The sequence below is a fragment of the Lutjanus erythropterus genome, chromosome 16 (assembly GCF_056507025.1).
Source record: "Lutjanus erythropterus isolate fLutEry1 chromosome 16, fLutEry1.hap2, whole genome shotgun sequence".
Classification (NCBI taxonomy): Eukaryota; Metazoa; Chordata; class Actinopteri; order Lutjaniformes; family Lutjanidae; genus Lutjanus; species Lutjanus erythropterus.
Genome location: NC_139332.1, coordinates 19,145,403 through 19,171,452, shown reverse-complemented (window position 1 = coordinate 19,171,452; position 26,050 = coordinate 19,145,403). Strand labels below are relative to the sequence as shown.

Below are 26,050 nucleotides of genomic sequence, written 5' to 3'. Positions count from 1 at the left end.
TTCTTTCCATTTTAGGTAATTATACAGTCATGAAAACAAACTCATTAATACTAAATTCAATTTCAGCCAACAGATCCCCCCCAAAATGTTTCACACTGGTCCTTTAATTGTGTAAAATCTGTTTTCATATTTGTGTGAATAAAAGCACAAAATCAGTTTTACATAAAAGAAATAGTCATAAAATAATGTAAACGTAAAGTCATAGGGCGCCATGCTGAATACTTATCTCAGAGGCGGTTGCCATGGAAACATTTATTTGAGAAGAACATAAAAATATGTCACAGCACAGTTAGAACCCATGCTGGATAACCCAGGTGAGATTTCAGTCAAACAATTCAATCCCAGTCCACTGATAGAAATGAAGTCTCAGTCAGGCGTGGCAATATATGCAGATTTAGAATTTAAAAGTCACTTTATCAAACCTGACCAACCAGCATCTTTAAAGTTGAGATCAGCGTGGGTTCCATATGACAGTGGGATGAGCAAGGTGCTGGTCAGGGTTTGTCTTAGGTCCAATATTGTAGTTGGGGTTGGACATCAACCTGTGGGCTATTTGGATGGCTTGATGGGCCACAGGTTGCCTCATGTAACTCTGTGGAGCCGTCTGGAACTGGCCTGAGGTGAACTCCATGTATGTTTGCAATCGTCTCTGTTCAGTGTCAAGAAACTGTACACTTTGCTCTGGTCCAATGTTGCCTCTGTGAGCGAGGGAATTTACTGAGTGAGGATGCATGTTGACCCAAGCAGCATCTAAATGAGGAACCACTTCCCCAGACAAGCCGGGCTGTCCCACACTGCCTGTCAGAAGACCTGCATGATCTTGTGCCACGTACTGAACTCGGAGCTGTTGTTGGTTATCATGTTGGGTAACACCTGAGCCTCTTGACACTTCTACTCTTGTGCCAACATCACTCTGCAGGGTTGAATAATACAGCTGCTCAGTGCCACCCTCCACACGTCCATATGAAGAGTTTAACGATGACCAGTCCTGAGTGTGGGACACAGGAGGCCACAGCCACTCGTTGTGGGTCTGTGGCCCTTCATTTTGCCGCTCTTCGTAAAACTTGTCCCTTGAGCTTTCTTGTGCACTCTGCTGTCTGTTGCAATTAATTTCCCTATAAAACCTTTGGCTGTCTGTCCCAGCCATGTGTTCAGACAGGTTAAGGTACTCATTGTTACTGAAATAACGATCTACCTCTTGCGGATGACTGACGAAATCGGTTTCTTGTTCCATGTTTTCACCAGCGTCTGCATCTCCACTATAGACTTGCTGAAGTTGTGAGGTGTATTCTGATCTAGTGTCACAGTCCAACTCACTGTCCTCTGACTGAGACTCTTGCGAGGGAATGAGATCGGAGTCAGATGGAGGAGAGTACGACATGACAGGAAGGGTGTCCACGCTGAATGATGTCCTCTCCAGCAGCACTAAGCCTTTGGTAATAGGCAGGCTTACCTTGAACACAGTATTACGCTGTTTCCCCATCTTCTTCTTTGTCATCCTTTTTGGCCATTCAGACAGAACCTTGGCACACCTCTCTAGTGTGCCTTGATTTGACGTCTTGTTCACACTTCGCCCTTAAAGAAAAAGTGTAAGTAGGACTGTTAAAAAAAAACAAAAAAACAACACATTTTGCATCCCTTCAAGTGAACTCTCTCCTGCAAAGACACACACCTTTGACAGCTACTTTCCTCTTTTGGATGTTTGTATGTGTCCATCCTTTACACAGCATGTTTACACCTGAAAAAGAAGAAAACAATACAAGGGGTATACAAAGCAAAAAGCACAAACACACAAATTTTTGCACTTAAAACTGCATTGGGAGAAAGAATAAGCAAAGGGATAAAAACAGCATGTTTGACAGCTGGAAAAGAATCACTGCAGTGGTTGTACACCAGTAAAACAAAGGAGTCAGACGCATAAAGAGAAGAACAAAGAATTAAGAACATAAAAATTGTTAATGATATCGCAATAAATAATAAAAGATAAGTTTAACTCTAAGTGCATTTCTGTCAAAACTCACTCAAAAGTAATACACCACCTCTTCAAGAAATGACAGCACAGAAATGTGAAGGGAGAGAGTTAAATATGTTAAAAGTTTTTATACTTACATCAACAATCACTCTTCAAGAGCAGAGATTTGGAGCAAAAGAGGTGAATGGTTTATGATCAAATAAGGTATGCATCTGTACTTACACCAGTGATAACTTTTGCCAGTCAGGATGACACAGAGTGATTCTGGTGCATTTACCACCTGGAATCATGAGATGTTTAAATATTTGTATGGACAAATGAGTAAAAGTGAACTCGAGACCTCTTTAGTAAAGAACATAAGAGTCATTTTACAACTATCATGAATATGATACCTTCAGCTCTCCTCTGCCCTCCTCTTTTTCCACTTTCCTGGCCAGTGATTGGAGAAGTTCATAGTTGTCTTCCATTAACACCTCAACTTGGTCAGGATGAGTTTCCATCTACAAACAGATGATTTCAGGCAAGTCAAAGTTTAATCTACCATGTTCTCTACAGCCTTTGGATAATAGTAAATAATTCATATTCTTGTTTATTCCAATTATTGATCCACAACAAATTGAACTGACCAAGTAGTTCCGGATATGGGAGGAGCTGGTTAGATGATCGATGATGTCCTTTGTGTTGGATCTGATGCGGCAGCAGTGACATAAGAAACAGTATGTGTTGCCATCTTCACTTTTACACTCAACCAAACGAAAAAGACCTGTTGCAAAAATATATATGCAGATTTTTTAAGCAATGATGTGACTTTTTGGGGAAAAAAAGTTACTTGCTTCCTTGCCAAGAATTAGATAAGAAGATCGATACCAATTTCACAAGCATATGGTGAATATGTAGCTGGAGCTAATAGCTGGTTAGCATAGCTCAACACAAAGACTGAAAACTGAAGGAAACACACTGCATGACCCTCTCCAAAGATGACAAAATCTACCTACCAGCATCTCTACAGCTTACTAAATAACATGTTATATCTCTTTGCTTTATTTAATTAAGCATAAAAACGTCAATTCACCATTTTACAGGGATCGTGTGCAGTACTAGTCCTGTATTGCACATTAGCTGTTTCCAGACATCCAGTAGGGACACAAGGAAGTTTAATGTCCCAGTCAGGAAATAAGCTAAACTAAACCAGCCACAGGTTTCATCTACATATTTACCATACAGACATGAGTGTGGTATTAATCCTCTCAACAACAAAAAAAAAGAGAAGAAACGCATTATCAAAAATTATGAACTCTTCCTTTAAAAGAGGATTATTGACAATGGTGTAAGTTTTATAAGAGCAGTCTGAAATATATACACTATGGTAAATCATAAAACTCTCTGATGGCATATCATGATCATAAGGAATAAGTGTGTATTTCTGGAGCAGTGGGCTTTTGTTTTCAGGATAACGGGCTTAGCTTTATATTGACCGTTATGAACAGCTGATCAACTTAAACTGGAGGACTCATATGTCATTGTCAAAATATAATGTTGTGCTCATCCTGCGCTCTTGTAGGTACTCTGTCCCTGACAACCCACCTAATCTTTCAGTCTGGGGGATTTTGAGTTCAGACTGCAGTACCCATTTTAAACACTTTGTGTCAGTGTCACCTATTTCTGCTTTCATTTTAATATTTTCTAATCTACCTCAACGCATTACAACAAACAATGTGAGCACAAATGTCTTCTCCTCCATCTAACAGTGACCTCATACTATCATGCTGACATAAATTTCCTGCGATTCTACCACCTGTTGTTGCTATTTTATTTGTACTCACCAATGAGAGGCTCTGTTCCAGTGTAGCCATCAAGACAGCTGTTGCTGTTGTCTGACATCACAGAGGGTTCAGGTGACGTCTGAGTGTCGTCTGAAAGTGATGCAGATGTGTTGTTTAACCAGTCGTGTGACTTGACAGAAGGAGCCACAGTTGAGTGTGTAGGAGATGGAGGCTGGTTTGTCTCTGCTGAGTTCCATCTCTGTTGGTTCTTTCCAAGCAACACAGTCCTATTCGACTGGCCTGGATAACGCTCCAGCTGCACAGATGTAGTCTCTGAATGGCCCTCAGATTCAACCTGCCCATCTCTCAAGATATTTATCAGGGTTGCTGCTGTGGTATTACAGAGAGAGAGACCCATATGTGGTTAAAAAAAAAATGTACGTGGACACATGGAAATAATGCCACAAAAATCATAAAGGAGTGAAGGGGTGGACATGCTAGAGATTGAGAGCCACTGTTCTAAACAAATGAATAATCACTGACCATCAATTTCACTGAGTGCAGACATCTTCTGGTAGAGAGCATCTTCAACCTCTAACAACTTAATATAAGGGTGCAAAAAGATGTGAGTACTCGTATTACAAAACACTTCATGGTTTGCAAGGCACACACAGTCAAAACAACATACCCAGACATCTCCCGGTCCCTCTTTTCCCTCAAGTATCCTGGCTTTCTCCATCAGTGGCCAGGCCAGCTTTGATAGGTCTGACTTCTCCTTCCATTCGGACACTAGGTGGGGGTGCCAGGCTTTCTGTCGAGCAGAACACACCACCTGCTCATGAGCTACAATCTATGGAGGTGGACAAACTCGCCACTGTGACTTAGTCTACAGTTCTACTTACAATGTAGTTGTATCTGTGGAGACTTCCCATGATGTGGTTCCGTATGTCAGCTTTACTAAGCCGGCACACACACGCCTCACACAGGTACAATGCTTCTCTGCCGTGTGTACCCGCATTCACACATTCTATAATGCTGCGGAGGCCTGAATGTACATAAAATAATTAATCATTTCAATACACACAGCGTTAGTTTTGTCAATGAAAATTTTGACAATAAGTACTTGCTGAAGTCCTTTTATTTCAACACCTGATGAGTAGACATAGAAACTAAATACTTGGCTCTACTGGGCGAACAACCTCAGTTAGATCACAGTAATTAGCCATCTCAAAGATTAATACAGCTATCTAGGTTAAAAAGCCTCATCTTCATTAGCAGCCTGTCAGCTGAAAAGAAAAGAAAAGAAAAGAAAAGAAAAGAAAAGAAAAGAAAAGAAAAGAAAAGAAAAGAAAAGCTGTGGATATATTCAAACCAAAACGAAGCTAAGTGCATCATTCCCAATTAGGATATATGTGAATTCCTTTTTAGGATTAAATTTAATGTTAGTATAGCTCAAATAAGTGAGTTCACAGTAAACATCTACTCCTTCTGAAGGATCTTTTATGATTTCAGATATTTAATATATATATATATATATATATATATATATATATATATATATATATATATATATATATATATATATACATATACACACACATATGTATATATATATATATATATATATATATACAAGAATGTATCAGTAACACATTAGCAGCCTGGAGGACTAAACACAGTTCAAGATATGCTTACTTTTCATTGGAATTTTTTTAGCCAGGAGAAATATCCTTCAGCAAAATCCATTATTTCAGTGTCATCAAACTGTCTGAGAAAATTCAGACTATAACATTGACTAAAATTAAACTAAAACTTAAACTAAAAAAACTAAATTTAAAATTCTCATCTTATGTCCTCTTAACACTGTACACAGAGGACACACATACACACAACACTGTCAACATATACCCAGAACAGGGATTTGTTGTTACAGACCAATAATGGGTTGTAGTCTGTTCTTGTTGTTCAGATACACCTTCAGAGAATCCAGCAGCTGGCTGTTGGTGAAAACCCCTACAAACAGAGAATGTATCAGACAAACAGAATTAGAGAAAAACAACGTAAGCATTGAAGCACACATGTAGGGAGTGAAAGACGTACCTTTTTGTGCCTCAACCGGCTGCATGCTGCAGTTGTATAATCCCCACCTGGACAGTTGGAAGTGATGAAGAGAACAATGAGTGATGATGAAAATGTGTCGTGTGCTGTTCAATCTTAACTTGCTCAACCAAAGTTGTCCTAACTCATGTGCATAGTTACATTTTGACACACACATTTCACAAACTTTCAGAGAGGATCCATGTACAGCATGTATGTCGAGACAGATCAAAAACCTAAAATATTCCACCCTGTCATCATCTTACAAATCCACTTGTCTTCATCATATGAGATATCTGAGCAGGTCAGACACAGTTTTCCCATTTACCGGATAGAACCAGTTTGACATGGAGTGTGACCTATTGTGATAGGTTTTCGGCTATATCACCCAGGCCTAAGTGAAGATGACTGTGACCCTGTGTTACCTGATGAAGACACTGTAGAAATCGTTCATACTTTTCTGTGCATTTGATCAGTTTTTTTTTTTTTTTTATTAATTTTGCTTATCCAAGTCTCAGTTACCTCACAAAAGTATACTGACTCCCACGATTAAAACTACAACTATGATCAAACAAAGGTATTAGGGTTCAAATAATATTCTGTCTATAATTTTGTCGCCACACAGAGTTGCCTAACATGATCACATTCGAGAGTTTTCAGGCATCTACACAACATACATAACACTTTGTCAATAATTATGTCAATACGTCAAGTCAATAATTACACCTAATGTTACAATTGTGAGGCCTATACTATTTGTTACAGCTATTATCATTCATGGTGTGAGTTTTACTTTTTTTCTCTACCTATAGCTGATGTTGTGTGAATACAGCCAGCTAAGAGACTTCAAGAAAAGATGGTTTGTATGTGTCTTGGGCAGTGTTGTGACAAAAAGTCTCAGAAATTGGGCCAGTGTGGTCTGGACTTAAAGCCACAACACTTTATTTAACGTGCTGGAAAAATCAATCATCAAACATAGTCCAAACCAACATCTAAGAAAGAATCACTGGGGGAGAGACAAGTTCTGCCATACAAAGTTTACTGATTTAACAATAATCAACAAGATTGAGTCAATCCTGGGGTTAGACTGAAGAAAGGGACTCAGTGCACCTTGTTTTATACTATTTGGCGACTCTAGAGAGTCTCCTCCTTCTTTTGACATGTGAGCTCACATCCAAACGCACCTGTGTATCATTTTCCCCTGTCCCTTAGCCTTCTCATAGTCTACACTACATCAAAAATCTACTTCCCTTACGTTTGTGTGGTTTAATTAACTCTTGTTCAACAAATTCACCCAAGCAGTTGACTTCCTGTGTGCCAACAGGCACATGCAAACAGGATAACTAGAAAATTTCCCACCACAGCAGCATGAAGCATTTCATCTCAGAGAGGTGGACTCCCACACATTCTTTCACAGAGGTGTATCCTGATCCTGTGTGCTTCTTCTGTGCAGTGGGGGAGGTTGTACTTTTGGTCAGACCTGAGATGGTGTAAGCAGCACTTGAAGTTAAGGATGTCACATTGTCCCGGGGACAAGAAAGGGGACACAAAGATATGGTGTCTGGGACAATTCTGGGACAGAGAAACTTATCATTGCAATTACATTAATGTGTCATGGAATAAGTATGATTTTAATGATTAGCGGTTAAAACTTGCACATTTACATGCTCTCATGGTGTTTAAAATAAAATTAAGTGGATCAAATTAAGCCTTAAAGTGCATGTAAATTTCTATCGTCATATATCAGTCAGAAAAAAATAATCAAAACTGCTTGTGGCCAAAGTGTTATTTCATTTATACATACATGCACATACATGTATATATTTATTATTTTTGAGCCCTGGGTGTAAGTAACTAGTTAAACATCTACCTGCCTACCTTCATAAATTCTCTTCATTTATTTCTTATTGATCAGTTAATGACTGACTACTGATCTTGATTCACCAGTCCCTTCACTGAAACCTGTTGATATTATTTCATAATCACGCGAGCTCTGGTTGCTAAACGTTGTGTTGTGAGGCAAGTCCTGATGTGCTGTGGGATTTTTTTGAGAATCATGCATTATTCTTACATTATTTGTACATTATGAATTCATTAATTTACTATATCCCTGCTTTGTACGCACTCTTTTCCCAATAAAACGGCAAATTCTATACTTTAATAATTCCCAGGAAGATTTTTTAAGATTTTTTTAGTGTCAGTCTCTCCCTCCTTTCAGTTCCAAAAAATTATTGACTTTTTTTGTTCAAATATTTAATGGGTAATATGGTTGTTACAACTCATTTTTCATTAATAAATAAAAAAAATAAAAAACATTTACAGGAAACCAGTGTAAGTTCAACTTGTGACCACCAGGTGGCACAGCAGTATCACCATACTGTTAAGACAGGACACGTGGTCTCCATTCAGTGAGGCTACCAAGTGTTTTTTAAAGTTTTAAGTTAAGACTTCATTTTTCTGTTCCGTGTCACAGAAAAACACAAAAAAGTTCCTAGTTATGGAGGAACACTGTTAAGACAATAGATTAATTAGGGTCAGCTACTTTAGCTGCTGATCATTTTGTAGAGCACCAGTGGAGACTCTGACACTCCACAGGGAAAATTAACTGAGTTCATTAATCTCAGCTGCACTTAAGGTTACACTCCCATCAGTGAAACAACAATACAACAACAGGAAATTAGGATTTACGACATAACGCCATTATGCGCTTTCCCGTCCAGCTGAAAACAAACTTTTTTTTTTTTTCCATTGACACTAACGGTAAATATTCACAACTGATGTCAACCGTTAATATGTTTCAACTCTGATGTTACCAAGCACCTCACCACTGAGCTTTAATGTGTCCTGTGCCACAGCTAACTTATTAGCTTCGGTCTCTTATCATAAATAGTGATGGTATATATCGAGAACTGATTGATCAACTTTTGAGCGTTCACAACCAACAACCCTCAGCTCGACGTGTCATCGAAACAATTCTAGTTAATTTGTTCACAAGTTAAAAGCACCGACTCTGTTTGACCGACTTACCGTTAGAAAGATCGCCTGTTTGTTGCTATGGCGAGGAAATCGATCCAGTTTAAAGCGCTGCTGCTGATCCGCGAGTGACGTGACCTCAAGGTAAAGTTCAACACCATATCCACTGTCGCCCGTTGGTGGAAGCTTTTTTCTAGGACGGCGAAGTCATGACCCGCCCTCCTCTGCCTCTGATTGGCTGTTCTGGTTGAACCCAAGAGTTCAGTCTCTTCTTTGACCAATCAAATCAATAAACAGGTCCTGCTCAGAACTTGAGCGTGTGTGAACCTGTGCTTCTATATTTGTGAGGACTAATTTAAGGATTAAACCATTGTAGATGGTTATTTCTGCATTGTGGAGGCATGTGTACCAAGGAGTATTTGAAGATTAAGAGGTTAAAAGATAAGGTTAGAGTTAGGTTATGATTAGTGTTGGTGTTAGGCATTTAGCTGTAATGGTTAAAGGGGCAGCTAACCTCATAATCAAATCAAAATTATTAGGATGTGTTTGTGGGAACAGTGGAGCAGGTTACAGGATCATATGTAATACTTACATTGACAGGTAAATGGTTCAGGAACAGCGCCAGGATGTCTGGTGGAAGAAGCCCCTTCTGTAGCTACGTTGTTTAGATATAATAAGTAACACCAGATGTCTCTCTATATAAACTGTTGATGTTTCAGTGTTTGAGGTATATTTCTGGTAAGATGGTTGAATTCAGGTGTAGAATAGGCCTACAGATCATACAATCTCTAACCTTCTCTAATAATTCAGCATTTCTTTGTTCTCTGCAGCCTGAGAGCCATGTATTTTTCCTTTTTGGGTATCATGAAGATACAACTCTTTGCATCAATCCATGTTGGGAGATGTGCAGAGACTTTAGCAGGTAAAATCTAAACAATTTATATTCTGTCTCCTTTTAAGGGTTTGAAAATGTATACATTGAAGGAGGACATGGGATGAGCTCATGTCTCATATAGTCTTTGTGTAGTCTTAGTGGTTATTAATTAAGTTTATTGGATAATAATGAGGTTGGGAACAGCCTATTGTCACAAATGCTTTAAAAACCGTAGACAGATCTCCAGGGCTTGGGGATCTCTGTGACTTTTTTATTCAGGGGTTCCTCTTCACAGCTGTGGTCATCATTGGACTGAAGATTCCTCACTGTACTGCAGACAGTTGTTTTTTATGCCTGTTCAGTAAATTAATTGAAAGATCATCAGCTGTGTTTTTGACTTTTTCCTCTCAACTCAATATTCAACAGTAGAAAAATCAACAAGCGTGAGTCAAACCCAGGGTTAGACTGAAGAAAGGAGCTCAAAACACTCTATTATATATCAGTTTGGAGGCTTCTGAGAGCCTCCTCCCTTTTTTAATATTCTGACTCACATCCAAACATACCAGTGTATCAAGTATTCTTCTTATTTGGCCTTAGCATAATTCATATTCTAGCAAATGTTACTTCCTTTAGATTCGTGTGGTTTAATCACATTAAAGTCATTAAGACCATCTGCCTGGATTTTCGTGTGATTCCCTCGTTCTAACTGGATGCTAAATTCAGACATAATTCAGAATGTGTATGTGATATATTGGTCAGGCACTGTATTAACAAAGGCAGTTCATCTGCAGTTCAGGAGTTCACTAGAAGTGCAGACTTCTAGTGAACGATAGAAGAACGATTCTAAGGGCCCGGGCCTGACAGGGGGCCGTTTGAGGGCTATCAATATTATTTTAATAGTATTATCTATCTAATCTTTCAGGGGGCCCAAGATTTCTGGCGGCGCCCCTGGTCTACGGCTCCGCATGTCTTGACCCTGTGAACTTTAAACTTCGGAGACCCTGCAGATGGCAAACTGAAACAAACCTTAATTACTGTAAGAATACAATATATGGTTCTGTAACAGATGGTTAATCAGCATGAAGGGGCCTCTTCAGCTTTCACACTTCACACAGTTTGTGAGAGACACAAGAAGCTAATAGTAGACAGCGAAGGACCTTGGGGAGGCGCTGCTTTTGGAGATAAGGTTGTCAGCTGGTTCCTGCTGCTCAGTGAGGAAGACAGCAAAGAGTGTTTGCAGAGGTAACACAGATCAGTGCATTGTTTGCCACTGGCACAGAGATAATATTTTACAGAGCCTTTGTTTTGACTGATGATACAAGAGGTTGTAAATGTCAGTGGTTTACAAACTTAATGGAGATTCAGATATTTCTTCAAGTTTGAAAAATTAGACTTAACCTCTTTTTGAACCAGCAAGCAAAAATGATGGCTCAGCTGCAGGGGTGGAAATCTGGATGTCTTGATCTCAGAGGTATAACAGTAAGAGAAACCAAACTGATGTGTTTTTTTGTTTTACTGAAATAAGAATAGCAGATTGAGGAAACATGTAATTGCATGTTGTCATAATCCACAAAAGCAGAATACTATCACTAAAGCAGAAAGCTGAATGAGACTCACTCAGAACATTACATTACTTCAACTACTACTGAAATACACTTTTTACAATGATGCTGTTTTATGTCTTGTTTGCACAGCTGAAGTCAGAGCAGAGTAAGGCAAGAGAATGGAGAAAATCATGATGAAAGATAAACAGGACTCTCTCCAGTCATCCCATATACCTGTGTGAGAGAATAACCAGTGGAACACAAACAAGTCACAAGCAAATGACAAGTTTCATGCTCTCCTTCTGTTGCCTCAATCATTTCATTTATCTTACAACAAGCAACAAGTTCTGCTTTTTATGTCTGTAGTGGAAATTCTGAAGGATGGTTCATAGAAATAGAGCTAAACATGTAAATCTGAATTAAGAAATCAGGATCAACTATACACAGAATGCACATAAGGGTTTGAAAATAATGCCATTTATTTTATGCATGGATGCCTTGGAACTCTCAATAAACAAAACTCTGTGGGAAAAATTCTAATCTATCACAAAGACCATCATATATTTCTACCGTCTCTGTCCTTGAGAACCACATATATCGAAAAAGACGACTTTTCATGAGCTCAGACAGACAGCCCCGTTTCCACCATTGGTGACAGTGCATGTTCCAGCTGTGCAGCCAGCTGAGAGGAAGCACAAGGTATATGTCAGGCCTGATCATAGGTTATTGACCTGAACGGGCATTCTAGCAATTAGTCAGTTACTTGTATTTTTTCCTTCTCCCTGTCCGGCCACAGCCTATAACTCTACAAATGAGAGAACGGCGCATCCCCCAGATCCTCTCCCTCAGGCCCCAAGGTCACAGCTTATCTAGCAGACAAACTGTCTCCATACTCTACAACAGAACACGGTGTGAGACCAAGGGTGACGGACACTATGATTTAGAGCAATAAGGTGGGCATAGTTCCTTGTTTTTAGTATATGTCCAATAGAATTTGGATAGACATGTTATATCCATACATGGTAATGAGTCGGATTCCAGGGCATGTCAGGAGATAATAAATAAATATCTCGAGAAATATCTCCCGAGAAGTAACCCTCAGATTCGGGTTGTCAGTCACAACACCTCATGTGTATTGCTAATCTTGAATTCCCCTCGATCGAGATTCATTAAATACTCCTGTGTCAGTCATCTGGTACTCCCAAGCTCTTCTTCAGTGTCTGAGTGAACCATCCTTCAGAATTTCCACTACAATTCTGTGAAAGAAAGCAGGTTCCTGTCATATTGTGTCTCATGTTCTGTGTTCCATGAGAGATTTTCTTTCTTTAACACCTGTCTGTCTTTGGACTTTCTCTTGTGGAAGTTGAAATGAAATGTATTGGAGGTTGAACTGAATATCAATCTGTCACTATGTTGTGACAAAAAGTCTCAGAAAAATAGGCCGGTGAGGTCCGGGCTTAGAGCCACAACACCTTAACAACCTTCATTAAAAAAACAAAACAAAACACTGTTATCACTTGTATTTTCAAAGTTCAGACCATCGCTATTCAGGAAAAATCAGGAAGAGTCTGGAAGAATCACTGGAGGAGCAACAAGTTCTGCCATACGAAGTTTATTGATCAACAAGCATGAGTCAACCCCGGGGTTAGACTGAAGAAAGAGGTTCAACACGCCTCCTCCCACTTTTATAATTTTGGCTTACGTTCAAACATATTCGTGTATCAAATATTGTCTTATTGGGCCTTAATGTCATTCATTTTCTGGCAAATTGCTGCTTCCCTTAGATTCACATGATTTAATCTTATACATATATATAAATTTAATTAATTAAAAGAGAAAAAGATTTATTATTTCAATAGATAGCTGACTTGATAGCTAGCCTGATTGCAGAATGCTGTCCTGAATGCTGGGAAAGTACCAGTAAGTACCTAGGTGATAAATATTGCTGTCAAGCCCTTCATTACAAGCACCAAACAAAACACTGCAGCAGTATTGAATGACATATGCTAGATGAACATCGTGATAAAAAAAATATACCACTACAACTATACTGTCTGGACTAATAATGTAATATATACAGGTCTGATAGGAGGGAACGTATGAATAATCGAATGCACATGTGTTTGGTGGCTTTAGCGCAGTTTCTCATGTTAGCTTGCAACATCTCAGTCAGCCTTGTGACACAGGCCCACACTGTGCCCTTTCATCCAGTAAACCAGACATATGAAAATGTAAGATGACCACTGTGGGATGAGTGCAGCTGCAGAGGGTTAACGCAACCTTAGAGAAAAAACAGCACTTCACCTCTGAGCTGCATCTCTGCAATAAGGCACTGATTTGTTGAATATATATTGCGTCTTTCTTCTTTCTGAGTCTTTCAGATTGAAGAATTTCCCTAAGAGATAAGAGCCATTTCTCTCTTTTGTTGTGATTTCGTGTGTGATCTCAAAGTTCCAGGAAATACCGCACATGTAGAGGAGGAGAGTCACAACTTGATACACTGCTCTCCTACCCTCCTAGACCCCCTCCATTATTTTTACACTACACTCAAGGAATGTGTGCATAACTCTCAAAAACATAGACAGAAACCTGGGGCAGCATTCAAAAAGCTTTCTAGTACAGAGTGCTGGTGATTAAATTCTAAGAAAATTTTTAAAATTGTGACTTTTTAAAAAAAAATGTCCACTTGAAGTTAAGGTAAAAATTATTCACAAAACATCTCGGCCCTTAAAAGAACTCCAAAGCTAAAAAAAAACAAAAAAAAAACTGTTGGTGTACAGAGGAGCTTAAGAGTTTTAACACACTACAGGTTAAATCACACAGGGATAATATTTGTGATCGATCTCATTACATTTTCTGTAAGTGTTTTACAAAAGAAAAGAAAATGCAACTTGTGGACATAGCAGGCTTCTCCTGTTAATATCAAATACTGTATATTAAATACTATAATTACCAGCATGGTAAATAAACAAACAAATAAATATAACATCAAAATAAGGCTACTGCACAAGTATGACTATGTTTCCAAACTTTTTCTAGGCTCCTTCTAAAGTCTGGCTTACAATTTATTCAAGAGCGATGTTCTTAATTAATATTCATAATTACACCATGTCTTAATACAGACTAAATTATGGTGATTTTGCTGTGCATTCTATGCCCATTGGCATTAAGAGTGCATTTTATTCTGTTTATTTCTTTATTTATTTTGAATCAACCAATCACATTCTTTAAAAGCGTACATCATTCTCAGCAACGGGGTCGACCACGCCTCCTCACTAAGAAAAAAGTTTCCGTCACCCCAGCTGCTCAGAGTTTTTAACACACTTGTATATACTTATAATACTTTGTGAATCTGGCCACTGGTGTTCTAATAATATCCTGAAACATCACGAGAGAAAAGACAAAAGACAAAAGACAAAAACATTTTTTTTCTTAAAAAGAAAGACAATTTAATAAAAAAAAATATAAAAATATATTTCACATTCAACAGAGGATCTCCATTTTACAGGAATTCTATTACAATGAACAAAATATGAATAGAACTCTGATAGAAGAAAACCACAGCAAGTGGCTTCTGAAGATGTAAGACATTTAAAAACTGAACGCAGCTACAGTAGCTAACAAACTTTTTTTTTTTTCCAAAAGTTTGACCTTCATATTTAAACAGATTTGACACATTGAATCCTGAACTTGTTGCTGGTCCAACAGACAAAATCTCAGCAGTTTGAACAGATCTGATAAATCTTCCCAGCTGTGGCAACAAAGCAGAACTCTGACATGTACAACACACACACATAAGCACAATGGAATAAGATGCGGACTGTGTCAACGCCTCAACTGCAAATTGGGAAGAACAAAAATCCATAAACGAATAACAAAGCTATGTTTCCCTTTGAAATGTGAAATATGTGAAATTAAAACTGTCCATTTAACAAAACACTGGCAAGAAAACACTGCCCATTACGTGAAAAGACTTTAATATTTATTATTATTTTTATTTTATTATTATAATGTATTAGAAATATTTATTGTTATTGTCAAGATGCAAAAATACAAGGACTATTTTTTGTACAAAATAGAAAAAGCTTTTGGGTCTACAAGGTCTGTCTCCCAATTTTTGTTCAGAAGAGGCTCCAGATGTTACTAGTGTTGGGGTGAGGTATAATGGGAATATTGTGTATTCTGTCACCATCCAAATAAAATGCTCAGAGGCAGAAGTGACTTTATATTCACACATAAAAAAATAAAACAAAAACACAGTTAAATAATTTACACTTCATTTAGCTGGGGGAGGCATTTTCCTGAGAGGACAGACATCCGTGTGGTGCTCAAAATTCTGCACAGCATCTTACTGACAGACACCAGAGAGAGCCTTAGTCCCTCCCCCCTTTCAGCAGACCGCCATGGGACCTAACTAAACCTAATCTAATTAAAAATATGTATGTATGCATGTTATGTCAATGGAGGGACAAATAATTTTTTTGATCCTGTTTTAAATGTACTACAAAAAGCTTGTAAATGTAAAATCAATCACTCAATTTTATAAGTCAAGAAAGTCAGTTTGTTGTAAAACTGTTAAAAAAAAGTATAAAATTGTTTAAGTACGAGACTGAGAAAATACCTAATTAGAGACACTACACGCCACACCATCAAACAATGGTTGCATAAATTACATGACTTTGTGTCTACAAAAGCGTTAGCTGCTGGAGATGGGATGTAGCCACATAAGTAGAGCTCATTCTCTCTTCCTGGTTGATGAAAGGACGAGGAGTTGCTGGATAAAACACTTCTGGTAAGATAACATTACAAGGGACAGAGATGTTGGTGTTGGTGACATATACTGTGAGAAACAAGAGATGTGGTTCACGGAGCGGTTTCACACAAAACTAAACTACACTACGACCAACCTACCACAACTTGTGTCTTTCTTGACTTGTAAAATGATCCATTAAATTGACAAACATATACAGAATTCATGGAACAGTTAAGACAGGATCAAAAAATGACAAGCGAAAAGGGAGGGACTTTACCACTCGATGTGTGAGCCGCATGTCTAAACTTAAATTACATCTAGAAACAAAAATGGAGCATTACTCAACAGGTGTCATTGTCAAAGCTGGTCTTGTTTAAGGGGTAGTTTCATGGGAAACTGGAGCTACTTTAAAAAAACCCTGCATCCTGGGAAAAAGGTAGTGGATTTCAGTTTGGGCTGTTGGATAGTGAGTGACCAGAGGATGGATGTAAACTTGGGGAGGGTTGTGTGACATTGTGTTGTTGCTGTGCTGTATTGCGGTGACTCTTTGGTAGTTCAGGTCAATATAACTGTGTGAATTGTTGGTTGGAACACTTGACCATGATAAGTGCTGCTGCTGAAATAACTGTTGCTGTTGCTGCTGCATTAGTTGCTTCTGTTGCTGCTGCTGCATTAGTTGCTGCTGCATTAGTTGCTGCTGCATTAGTTGCTGATGTTGCATTAGATGCTGCTGGTGAATTAGCTGCTGTTCCATCCTCACCAATCCAGACTGCGGGGGAGTTAATAAACTGTGTCTAAATTGGTTTGCTTCTTGCTCTGGACAAATCTGGCTTGTAGAGAAGCCCCGTGCAGCGTAACCTTCAGGAAGGTTGTCTGTTGTTGCGCAATGTGCAACAGCCTCAGAGTAAAGATAACCCGAATGTCCATTTGTGGCATAAGCCCTCTGGCTGTACTGACCGTATCCTCCTGAAGCTGCCAGAGGGACCTCATAGGGACTTGCTGTTGCAACTGTGGGGGAACTGTGAGAAACCAGTTTGTCTCTGTTCAACTCAGTCTGCTCCTGTCCCATATGGCTGCCCATAAACTGCTTGTTAGTGGGTTCTGGCCGGGTGGTTATGATGGGATTGATGGGCAACTGACATCCCCCAGTGCTGTTGGTCTCTGTGTGACCTTGTGGCAGTGGTATCGCACCAGGGTTATGGCTTGTGACATCTCTCTGGTGTTGTGGGTCACTCTGGCTAGTTGTGCTGACAGAAGGTAACACGGTATCAACTGCCTTGGCTTCAGTCACTCTGGACAAAAGGTTGCACCTCGCTGAACAGCCCTCAAGAGATGCATTGGCGGCAGAGAAGCTGGCATTAGGAACGATGAGTTGGTTCTCACAGCCCGAGACCACAGGAGCTACTGTTGAAAATGTGTCCTCCAATGAGTCAGTGAAGAACGGCTGTTTTTTCACTGCAGCTCTAATTGGCTGCCACTTTGAATCCCATCTTGTATGTTTTTTGTCCATTTGGCATGTAGTCTGCACATACTTTGAGTCCAATCTTCTTTCCATGCTGCTTTGTCTGTCTGTGTCGGACTTCATCTCTCTCAGCAGGTCTGCTAGGTCTTCATAGTTCACGCTGAATTCATCTTGTTCCTCAAATCCACTTCCTGTGTCTTTCTGAGCGGAGGTTGCAGCAGAGTTAACAGGAGTGGACTCTGCGGCTGATTCAGCTTTGGTTTGACTGATAGGCTGCAGTGAACTGTGTGCATATTTGGCTGGCAAAGGATCCTCAAGTTGGGGTTTATTTGTGCCAAGTGTCACCAGTGTTTCAGGAGATGTATCAGCTGGACTCTTCCTGGCTGGAAGGCATATATCTCTGGGAGACACAGACCAAGTTTGATTGGTTTTATGATTAACAAGAATAATGGAACAAGGGGATACTGACTGCACCTTGGCTGGCAAGGGATCCTCAGGTCTGACAAGTGTTTCAGGAGATATATCAGCTGGTCGTTTCCTGGCTGGAAGGCATATATCTCTGGCAGAGAAAGGCTGGGTGAGACTGCTTTTATGACTAACAACAATAGAGGAAGACGGGGATTCAGAGTGCACCTCTTTCTGTTTCACTTGCAAGTCAGGGAAAAGCTCCTGGTGCTGAGAGATCAGTGGTCTCAGTTCTTGTTGCATAGACAGGCTCCTGCAGCCCTCTTGCAGACTGTGACAAGTGCCAGCACCAGGGAGGAGAGGGACAACAGAATCAACCTTTGGAGAGACTCGGGACACGTCCAGAGGACTCAATTCTCTTATTTGTTTGACTGCATCCAAATCTCCAGCCACTGCAGTCTCTTCCAAATGATGTTTATCTGTTTTTTGTCTTGTGTCTAAGAGACACAGTGAGAAAGGAATCAAAGAACGGATATTAGTAAGTTACTTCACTGAGTTTATGAATATTACAAACAGAAAAAACAGAAAACATGAGGACATTTGTACTTATAACTGACCATCTCTTAGTCCTGCCCTTTTTGGATTCTCTGTTAACTTTCTCCTTTCCTGCTTCCTGTACTCAGATATGCTATGTGCTACACTACTCTATGTTGAAAAGAAAAACAAATTTTAAAGATGGTTAAAAGATGTTGCTGTGGGATCTGTACCTGTGTACCTTAACCTCTATCTGTGCCAGTCACCTCTTCAGTTAGCCAATGTTAGCAAAACACCATGTAAATAGTTAGCTAATCTACATCAAATAGCTAACTAGATACTACATCAATTGTTAGCTAGTTAGTTACAACTTATGGCTATTGTTAGGAAAATGCTAGCTAACTAGCTAGGCGATCTATATCAACTGAAAGCTAGCCAGTCAGCTAGTATTTTGCTAACATTAGCCAACTTGAGATGCGACTATATGCAGCACATGTAGCTTCAACAGATTAGGGTTAACAACAACTTTTAACCATTTCTAACCCTAATCCCTTCAAAATTTGGTTCTTTTTAACATAAACAAATCTAGCATGTAATATCTACGTACCAACACAGGAGAGGAGAACGCTGACCACAGTTTTGCCAGGTACAAAGCTTTTTCAACTTTTACTGGAGCCCAGAACAAAAAAGGAGGACTTGATAAGGGCCTATTGACACAGAATTACCAACACAAAGCTAAAGCTGCCAAAAGACTCCATAACATGGCTAACGGAGCTAACAGCTACTTACAAAGTTAGCAAAGTTTAATACTATATGTTAGCTGCCAGCTTTGTTTAGCTCGCTATTAGTGTATTCAGCCACTGTCCTTTAGACACAATGCCATTGACAAAGTTGTCATAAAAGCAGCATTATCTGTGAGGATTACATGAAGAACAGTTAGATATCCAGGCTTCATCATATGCGCTGTTATTTTACTGCTTCCTGTTTACCCTAGCATGTGTATGCCCAGTGTATGTGAATGGTCATGTGATATGTGTTCCCAGGTGTATTAGTATGGGCGGAGATTATTCCTGAAACCGAACCAAAATGCCCGTCTGGATTTCATTTTAAAACAAAAACTAGCAGTATGGATGTAGCCTTGTTTACCAGGCGGACCTCAAACTGTGAAAAACCAAAAAATAAAGTCGTACCACTGTCATCTCTCTGGTGCGGCTCTATTGCGTATGTTGACTGCCTCTCAGTGGGAGGAGATTGCTCTCGACTCTGCCTGTCCTCGGGCTGTTGGTCTGTGGAACGGAAACCAAAACCCTATGCTCATAAACAGATTCTGCCTGTATGAGTCACTTTATTTACATTTATGTATAAGAATAAAAAAAAGACCATGTGACTGGGCTAATGGAACTCACCCTTCTGTTGCACAGTACTGGGAGGTAGAAAGCCCAGTGACGGGTCGGCCTTGAACTTCTGCACCATTTTTAAAGCTAAACACAAACCCACAGTTGATACCCATTACTGTATACTCACACGGACCATAACCTCTGCAGACTATTGCATAACAAGATTACTGCTTACCTTCACTGAATGTAGCTGTCCGAATATATTCATGCCACACATCTGTCAGCAACACAATCTTTATGAAAGGGCGCACAAATACAGGAAAAATTAGCACTATAGTATACAGAGTTATGTGCAGTTCCACTTTGTACATTAAAGGGACAGTTCACCCCAAAAATTCTAAAATATTACTTCCACTTCTACAATACCTCTTCTTACCTGTACCTTACCTGCTACTTATCTATCTAGATTGGTGTGACTTGCAGAGTTTTGGAGATGTCTGCCCTCTCTCCGATAAAACGGGACTAAATGGTACTCGGCTTGTGGTTTTCAAAGCACCAAAAAATAAATAAATTTGAAAGACTCAACAGCAATGTCTCTTTCCAAGATCATGACTTGGTTACTCAAGATAATCCACAGACCTTGTTGTGAGCAGTTTCACGTTGGAACAACTTTCTTTTTGCAGGAGAATCTGCTGAAATGACTTCAGAATCTACCTCAACTACTTTCTTTCTACAGCCAATATCTCCAAAACTCAAAAATATCAAAAATACTGTATTTTTGATTTTGGGGTGAACTGTCCCTTTAATTCTGTTTAAATACATAATTATCCATATCATCCCCAAATGACCCCAAGGGCATTTCAGATAAGATGCGGAAAAGAGGTTACCTGCACATCCTTTTCACTCTCCCGCGGTGAGAGCATCTCTGTGACTGTCTTTAGAATTTCCATTTTCTTACAATGGTTCAAATTCTCTCTCTGCATGAACCACGTAAACCTACTGTGCCACTTTATCTGAAAGGCAAACATATCAAAAAACATGCGAGAGCAAATGTAAAAAAAAAAGAAAAAGTTGCTTTTGTTGTTTAGAGGATTTTTAATGCATAATTTAGATGCAACTCACAATGCAATTGAGCTGGTGATTCTCGCTGATCATGTGCTGACAGATGTTACTCAAGGTGATCGTCTCGCTGCAGCTCTCACACAAGTAGAATGTATTCCTTGATATTCCTCGACACTCCCACACATAGCGCCAACCTGAAGAGGATCCACCATCTTTTTACAAATTGAATGCTTCTGTGACACAACATGCAATAAAGGGAGTAAAAGGCCTTGCGGACACACTTACCTATGATTGGATGATCGGCCAGCCCATTCACGTCTAAGTATATGGACAAATTACTGCGGTCTTTCTGAAATCCTTCCCCTGTGACAGCCATACAAAATAACAAATCACTGTACTAAATGGCAAAAATCATCAGCAAGTCATACATACGACACATTATTAGGGCCACCTTAAGGGAAAAAAGGAAGATTTCTGTTTAAGTTTAGTATTTAGAGAGTAAAGTTGAAATGTTGAGAATAAAGTTGAACTTTCAGTATAAAGTGCCAGGCATAAGGAAAAGTAAACTTGAGGAGGAAGATTATTTTTAGTTTTACACCTTGAGAATAAAGTAGAAATATTGAGAATTACATCGAAATATCAAGAATAAAGTTGGAATACCATGTGAAATATAAGGTAGAAATGATTTTTCAACTTCGTTCTCAAAATGCAAACTAAAGAAAAAAGTCTTCCTCCTCCGATTTACGTTTTATTTTGCCTGGCAATAATATTGAAATTGGACTATGACTTGACATTTCGACTTTATTCTTGACATTTCAAAGTTATTCTTGAAATCTGGATGCCTAGTCTTTTCTCAAGATTTTGAAATGATTCATAACATTTTGACTTTACTCTCAAATTCTTGACTTTTTTCTCAAAAAAGTGAGAGTCTAAAGATTTTAACTTTATGACATTGACTTTTCAAGTATATTGTCAACATTTTCATTTTAAGTTTTCTGGTGTATTTTTGAGATTTTGACTTTATTCTCAACATTTTCATGATTTCACTCAACATTTTGCTCATCCTCTCTTTTTTTTTATGCCCAGTGTCAAAACTCTTCGATACATAAATTCTCTATACCTACCTACTGTGTGTGTCTGCGATGTTCTGGGCTTCCTGGGTTCTGGAATGCATCCTGAGTGTTTTGGTACATGTTCTACTTTCTGGATGGGTCCTGATTGGTTCTGCTGCTCTGTATTCACTGCAGCAGCAGATGGGAGCGGGTCTGGATTGAAGAATTTTACAGGTGATGTTTTCTGAGTGTCTTTTGGCACTTCATGTGTGTCCTCGAAGTCTGGATCACTTCTCTCCTGCTTTTGTTCCTTCTCAGCCATCTCTTGGTACGTATTGTGAGTTTGGGTACTTGAGTGAGTGGTGAGAGGATTTGGTTTCTCCATTTTGACTGCTGCAAGGAAAGGGATGAGATAGTGGATTTGGGTACATGAGTGATGATGCAGAGGGAGGAGACAAACACAACAACAACAGCAAGACACTTCAGCCAAAATAGTGTGTTACAGGCACAACAGCTAAAAGGGAAGGCTCAGTATTTACCAGGAAGCTCAGCTGCAGGTGTGATTTCAACCGTAGCCTGGGACTCCAGCTCACACTCAAATGTTTCCTGTTTAACTTTGACTAAACAGAGCAGAGAGACTGTTTTAGTCCAGCTGTTAATGATAATTATAATTTTCTGTTGATGCATGTATAGTGACACACAACAGACATACCCATAATGTTTGCGAGTTGACTGCTAGGAGCAGCGATGGCCTCAGGCTCATTTTTATTCAAGGGTGGACATGAATGAAACTGGGGTGAAATCGGATTATTAGCTTCTGGCTCTGCATTCTTCAAGTTTTGAGTTCTGTCTGACTGAACGGCAGCGAGACTTCCATCCTCGTTTGAAGTGAATTCAATTTCTGAGTGAATGAAGAAGAGCAGTATATTAAAAAAATATGAATTTTCATAAAAACTCTTATGGCATGGACCTGAGAGTCTAAAACAATGTGATTAAGCATGTGGGTTCTCACCTGGAATCTGGACCATTGGTGTCTGGTGGTCATGTTTCTTCTCCTGCTCTGATTGGACACCAGTGGAAAGTCCAGCCATTTCATTCTGTGGTGTCCCTGGACAAAATTGCAGTACTTGGTAAAATGTGATTCTATACTTCTGGATCTCATTCACGAGTCTTCCCATAATGCCACAAAAACACATCAACTTCCAAAGTTATTAAAATAAAGACCCAGAAAACATCTCAGCCTGAGCAACAACATGTCCTAAGACAACAACACTTTAATTGGGCTGCACCGACAAACAGTCATTTATTCTAAGATTAGTTTTAACCAGAATTTGGCCACAAAAAAAAGTCTTAAAATAAGTAAACCAAGATTTAAAAGCGGCAAGTGCAGCTCTGTTGTATAATCAAAAACTAATCTCTGTTTAATGAGTTCATTGGTGTAAATCAAAATTAAATACTTTATAATCAGTATGGAGATGCTTGCTTTCCCAAATTAAAATTAATTAATAGAATACAAATTTGAGTCCTTTCAAGACCTAGTAAGTATGAAAGACAGGGGAAAACCATCAACTTTCGCTCTGTAATGTTATTCCTTAACAAAAAAAGTTAATAAAAAGCCAGATATTTGCAACACAATTTAAAATTAAGCCATGATTAAAAAAGCAAATCATCCTTGTTGGTGCAACCCAGCCTGTAAATGCAAAATTATATGTTCAAATGCATTTGCATGTGGATGAAAACTTGAATTTACCATCATCTGGGCTTGAAACTTCACACGGACTAGCAAAGGCAAACTGCTGTCCTGAAACCTCTTCATTATCAGTTGTGGAAGATGAAGATGTGACCTTTGAGGATCTCTGTCTCTGAATTTCTTTCAGTCGTTGCATAGCTAGGAACAAAAAGAGAGACAAGACAAAGACGTGTATGAATCAATCCACTGTGGTGAAAAGGAATTAAAACCTCCTTGGAAATTCCTTATCTGACCCACAAACTGAAACTTCTTCTTTTGCATGTGTGTTCTCAGACTGTAAAAAATATATCTGTAAAGTCACAGGATATATGTCTGGAGGAGTACAAGGAGTAGATGCAGGTGGCCAATGTCAAGATGTTGTGACGTTCTAATGATAGAACGAACAATGTGTCTTAAGCCAGGGAAACGTCAAGGTAAAGCCAAATGATAGTCTGAGTACAGCCTGTACGTGTCTGTATAAACACCTGATACTTGTTTGATGATCGTGTTTGCCTACTTGTGTGATTAAAGACTGAAAGACAAACAAGTGAGCTGCTTGTGAACCTTTATTACAGAAATATCCCCCACACTGACCTCTTCTCACACCGTGTTTCATTGAATACAATAAGGAAAACTAAACAAAAATTGTAGAATTAAATGCTAAATTGATATATTTTTATATGCAAACTTATATTATGAGTCTTGCCTTTAAAAACTTCCATTATACAAGAGAAATATGTGTACACAAGTTTAAAAAAAATTAATGTGATTGTCATCCAATACTTCTTATTTATCAAATAAAGAAAAGCAGATAAGTGTATTATTTTCAGATTACTGGACACTTATGACTCAGTGCTTTATACCAACTCAGCGTTGGTCAATAAAGTTTTGTATAAATTGTTGCAGCAGCCATAACTTTCAACTAAAACCTTAGGATGCTCAGAAACAATTTATGGTTTTGTTACATTTATTCAACTAGATGATTTTACTGATTTTCTCAATTCTTTATTCAATATCAATTAATCAATCTTCAATTTACCAATATAATTTGTATGAATAATAATTTTAGAATTTTCACAGTAGTTATAAAGCACATTATTGTTACACTTTTTCTTCCCCCCAATTATTTTGATTGTTTCTTTGTTTTGTTTTTTTAGATGAAATGTAAGGGAATATAGGCTTTCCTTCATATAGGCTGCTTTTTGCCCCATCTCTAATAATGCTAGACAATTTAACAAACAGCAAAGGGGCTGCTTTTGTTAAACTGCTTTTCACTTTGTAAAATCAGGTTTATGACAGATTAATGGATGTATTTACCTTTGTCATCTGGAAGATCAGCCAGCTCTCTGTACTCCTTTAAGCTCACTTCAATTTTCTAGCAGAAAGAAGCATAAAATTGTAATTAAAAACCATACCAAGCTCCTTCATTTAACACACTGTCAAGTCTGTGCCATCTTATGTATGACCTCATGTATATGTATCCATTTCTGTATCATTTCTCAACCGTTTCACTAACATAAATCCCATATCAGTGGTCAGTAACTCAAAATGTACTTTACAGTTACAGTAATGTTTAATGAGATACCAGATGAATGACGAGTTGAAAATTAAGTTGTATGTGGCTAATTTTAGCTACACACTATACTTTTTCAGCTCTTTCGTTATTTATTTTGTGCATATAATAAAAAAGAGAAGAAATATGCAGTAAAATTAAAAAAAAATGCACAGATGGGATGCAAAAAAAACCCTGAGGGCTTGTGAAAGAAACCCACCTGACATTAAAATTAAAGACAGATACACTGTCACAAAATTACTAAAAAACAAAACAAACACACAATGTTTTTAAAAAATCCCCCAAAAAAGGGAATTTTTTTCCTCTTCCTCTTCCACCGTCTGACTACAGCTGACGAGCAAGAGGGCCTGATCCACTGATACTCAACAGTGATTGGTCAAACGAATCAAAAGAGGGAGTGCGAAAAAAAACATGGCTGCATATCTTTTTTCAAACTATAATTAATTGAATACAGTACAAAGACAGAATTCCACAGGTTAACAGGTCAATTGAAGAATGGTCAAAGCACAATGTCAAGAAATTAGTGGGTCAAGTGGGTCACCTTTTGGTACCTGGATCCCAAACCTCTCTCAGCCTCAGCCATGAGGGCCACTGTCTTGTTCAATTTGCTCTGAAACTCGCTCGGGCTAGCATTCCACTCTGGGTACATCATTTTCTAGTAAAAAAAGACATATGAGCACATAGTAAACATCTGAAATATTGCCCTGCTTCACAAATGTTATTACGACTCCTACGTTTTCTTCAACAAGACTTCTCAAGCACGTACCACATAGTTATAGTGGTGTCTAGAGCTGGAGAGGTGAGCGGACCGTTTCATCCTGACTGAACACACTTCACAGTAGACTTGCTGCTTTTCCTTACATGTCACTGCAATCGTGTAGTTTCTGCCTAGAAAGTAAGGACAAGAATGCAGATCTTTA

General features: G+C 38.7%; 2 protein-coding genes across 3 annotated transcripts in view; both read right to left on the bottom strand.

Annotated features, from left to right (window-relative positions):
• Window positions 1-237: 237 nt before the first annotated feature.
• Window positions 238-8,978, bottom strand: LOC146312986 (uncharacterized). 2 transcript variants are annotated; one of them, XM_084739832.1, is made up of 12 exons: window positions 8,860-8,978; window positions 5,836-5,882; window positions 5,671-5,748; window positions 4,638-4,780; window positions 4,424-4,546; window positions 4,279-4,336; window positions 3,796-4,125; window positions 2,599-2,735; window positions 2,365-2,472; window positions 2,195-2,252; window positions 1,673-1,738; window positions 238-1,575 (listed from the first exon to the last, which is right to left on the bottom strand). In XM_084739832.1, the coding sequence occupies exons 2-12, from the start codon at window positions 5,858-5,860 to the stop codon at window positions 452-454; spliced, it is 2,250 nt and encodes a 749-aa protein (XP_084595958.1). In that variant the 5' UTR covers window positions 5,861-5,882; window positions 8,860-8,978; the 3' UTR covers window positions 238-451. The 2 variants fall into 2 exon arrangements, with proteins under 2 accessions (XP_084595958.1, XP_084595959.1); XM_084739833.1 differs by having other exon boundaries at window positions 3,796-4,122.
• A 7,371-nt stretch (window positions 8,979-16,349) lies between these two features.
• The window catches only part of LOC146312985 (uncharacterized), a 30,651-nt gene continuing 20,950 nt past the window's right edge, over window positions 16,350-26,050 (bottom strand). The window contains exons 33-47 of the mRNA XM_084739440.1: window positions 25,897-26,018; window positions 25,672-25,785; window positions 24,875-24,932; window positions 23,579-23,716; window positions 22,841-22,936; window positions 22,541-22,729; window positions 22,368-22,448; window positions 21,901-22,221; window positions 21,062-21,139; window positions 20,837-20,970; window positions 20,602-20,727; window positions 19,950-20,007; window positions 19,784-19,858; window positions 19,568-19,663; window positions 16,350-18,340 (exon numbers count right to left, since the gene is read on the bottom strand). Of these exons, the coding sequence (XP_084595566.1) occupies window positions 16,350-18,340; window positions 19,568-19,663; window positions 19,784-19,858; window positions 19,950-20,007; window positions 20,602-20,727; window positions 20,837-20,970; window positions 21,062-21,139; window positions 21,901-22,221; window positions 22,368-22,448; window positions 22,541-22,729; window positions 22,841-22,936; window positions 23,579-23,716; window positions 24,875-24,932; window positions 25,672-25,785; window positions 25,897-26,018 (3,677 nt within the window). The remainder of the gene's footprint in view (window positions 18,341-19,567; window positions 19,664-19,783; window positions 19,859-19,949; window positions 20,008-20,601; window positions 20,728-20,836; window positions 20,971-21,061; window positions 21,140-21,900; window positions 22,222-22,367; window positions 22,449-22,540; window positions 22,730-22,840; window positions 22,937-23,578; window positions 23,717-24,874; window positions 24,933-25,671; window positions 25,786-25,896; window positions 26,019-26,050) is intronic.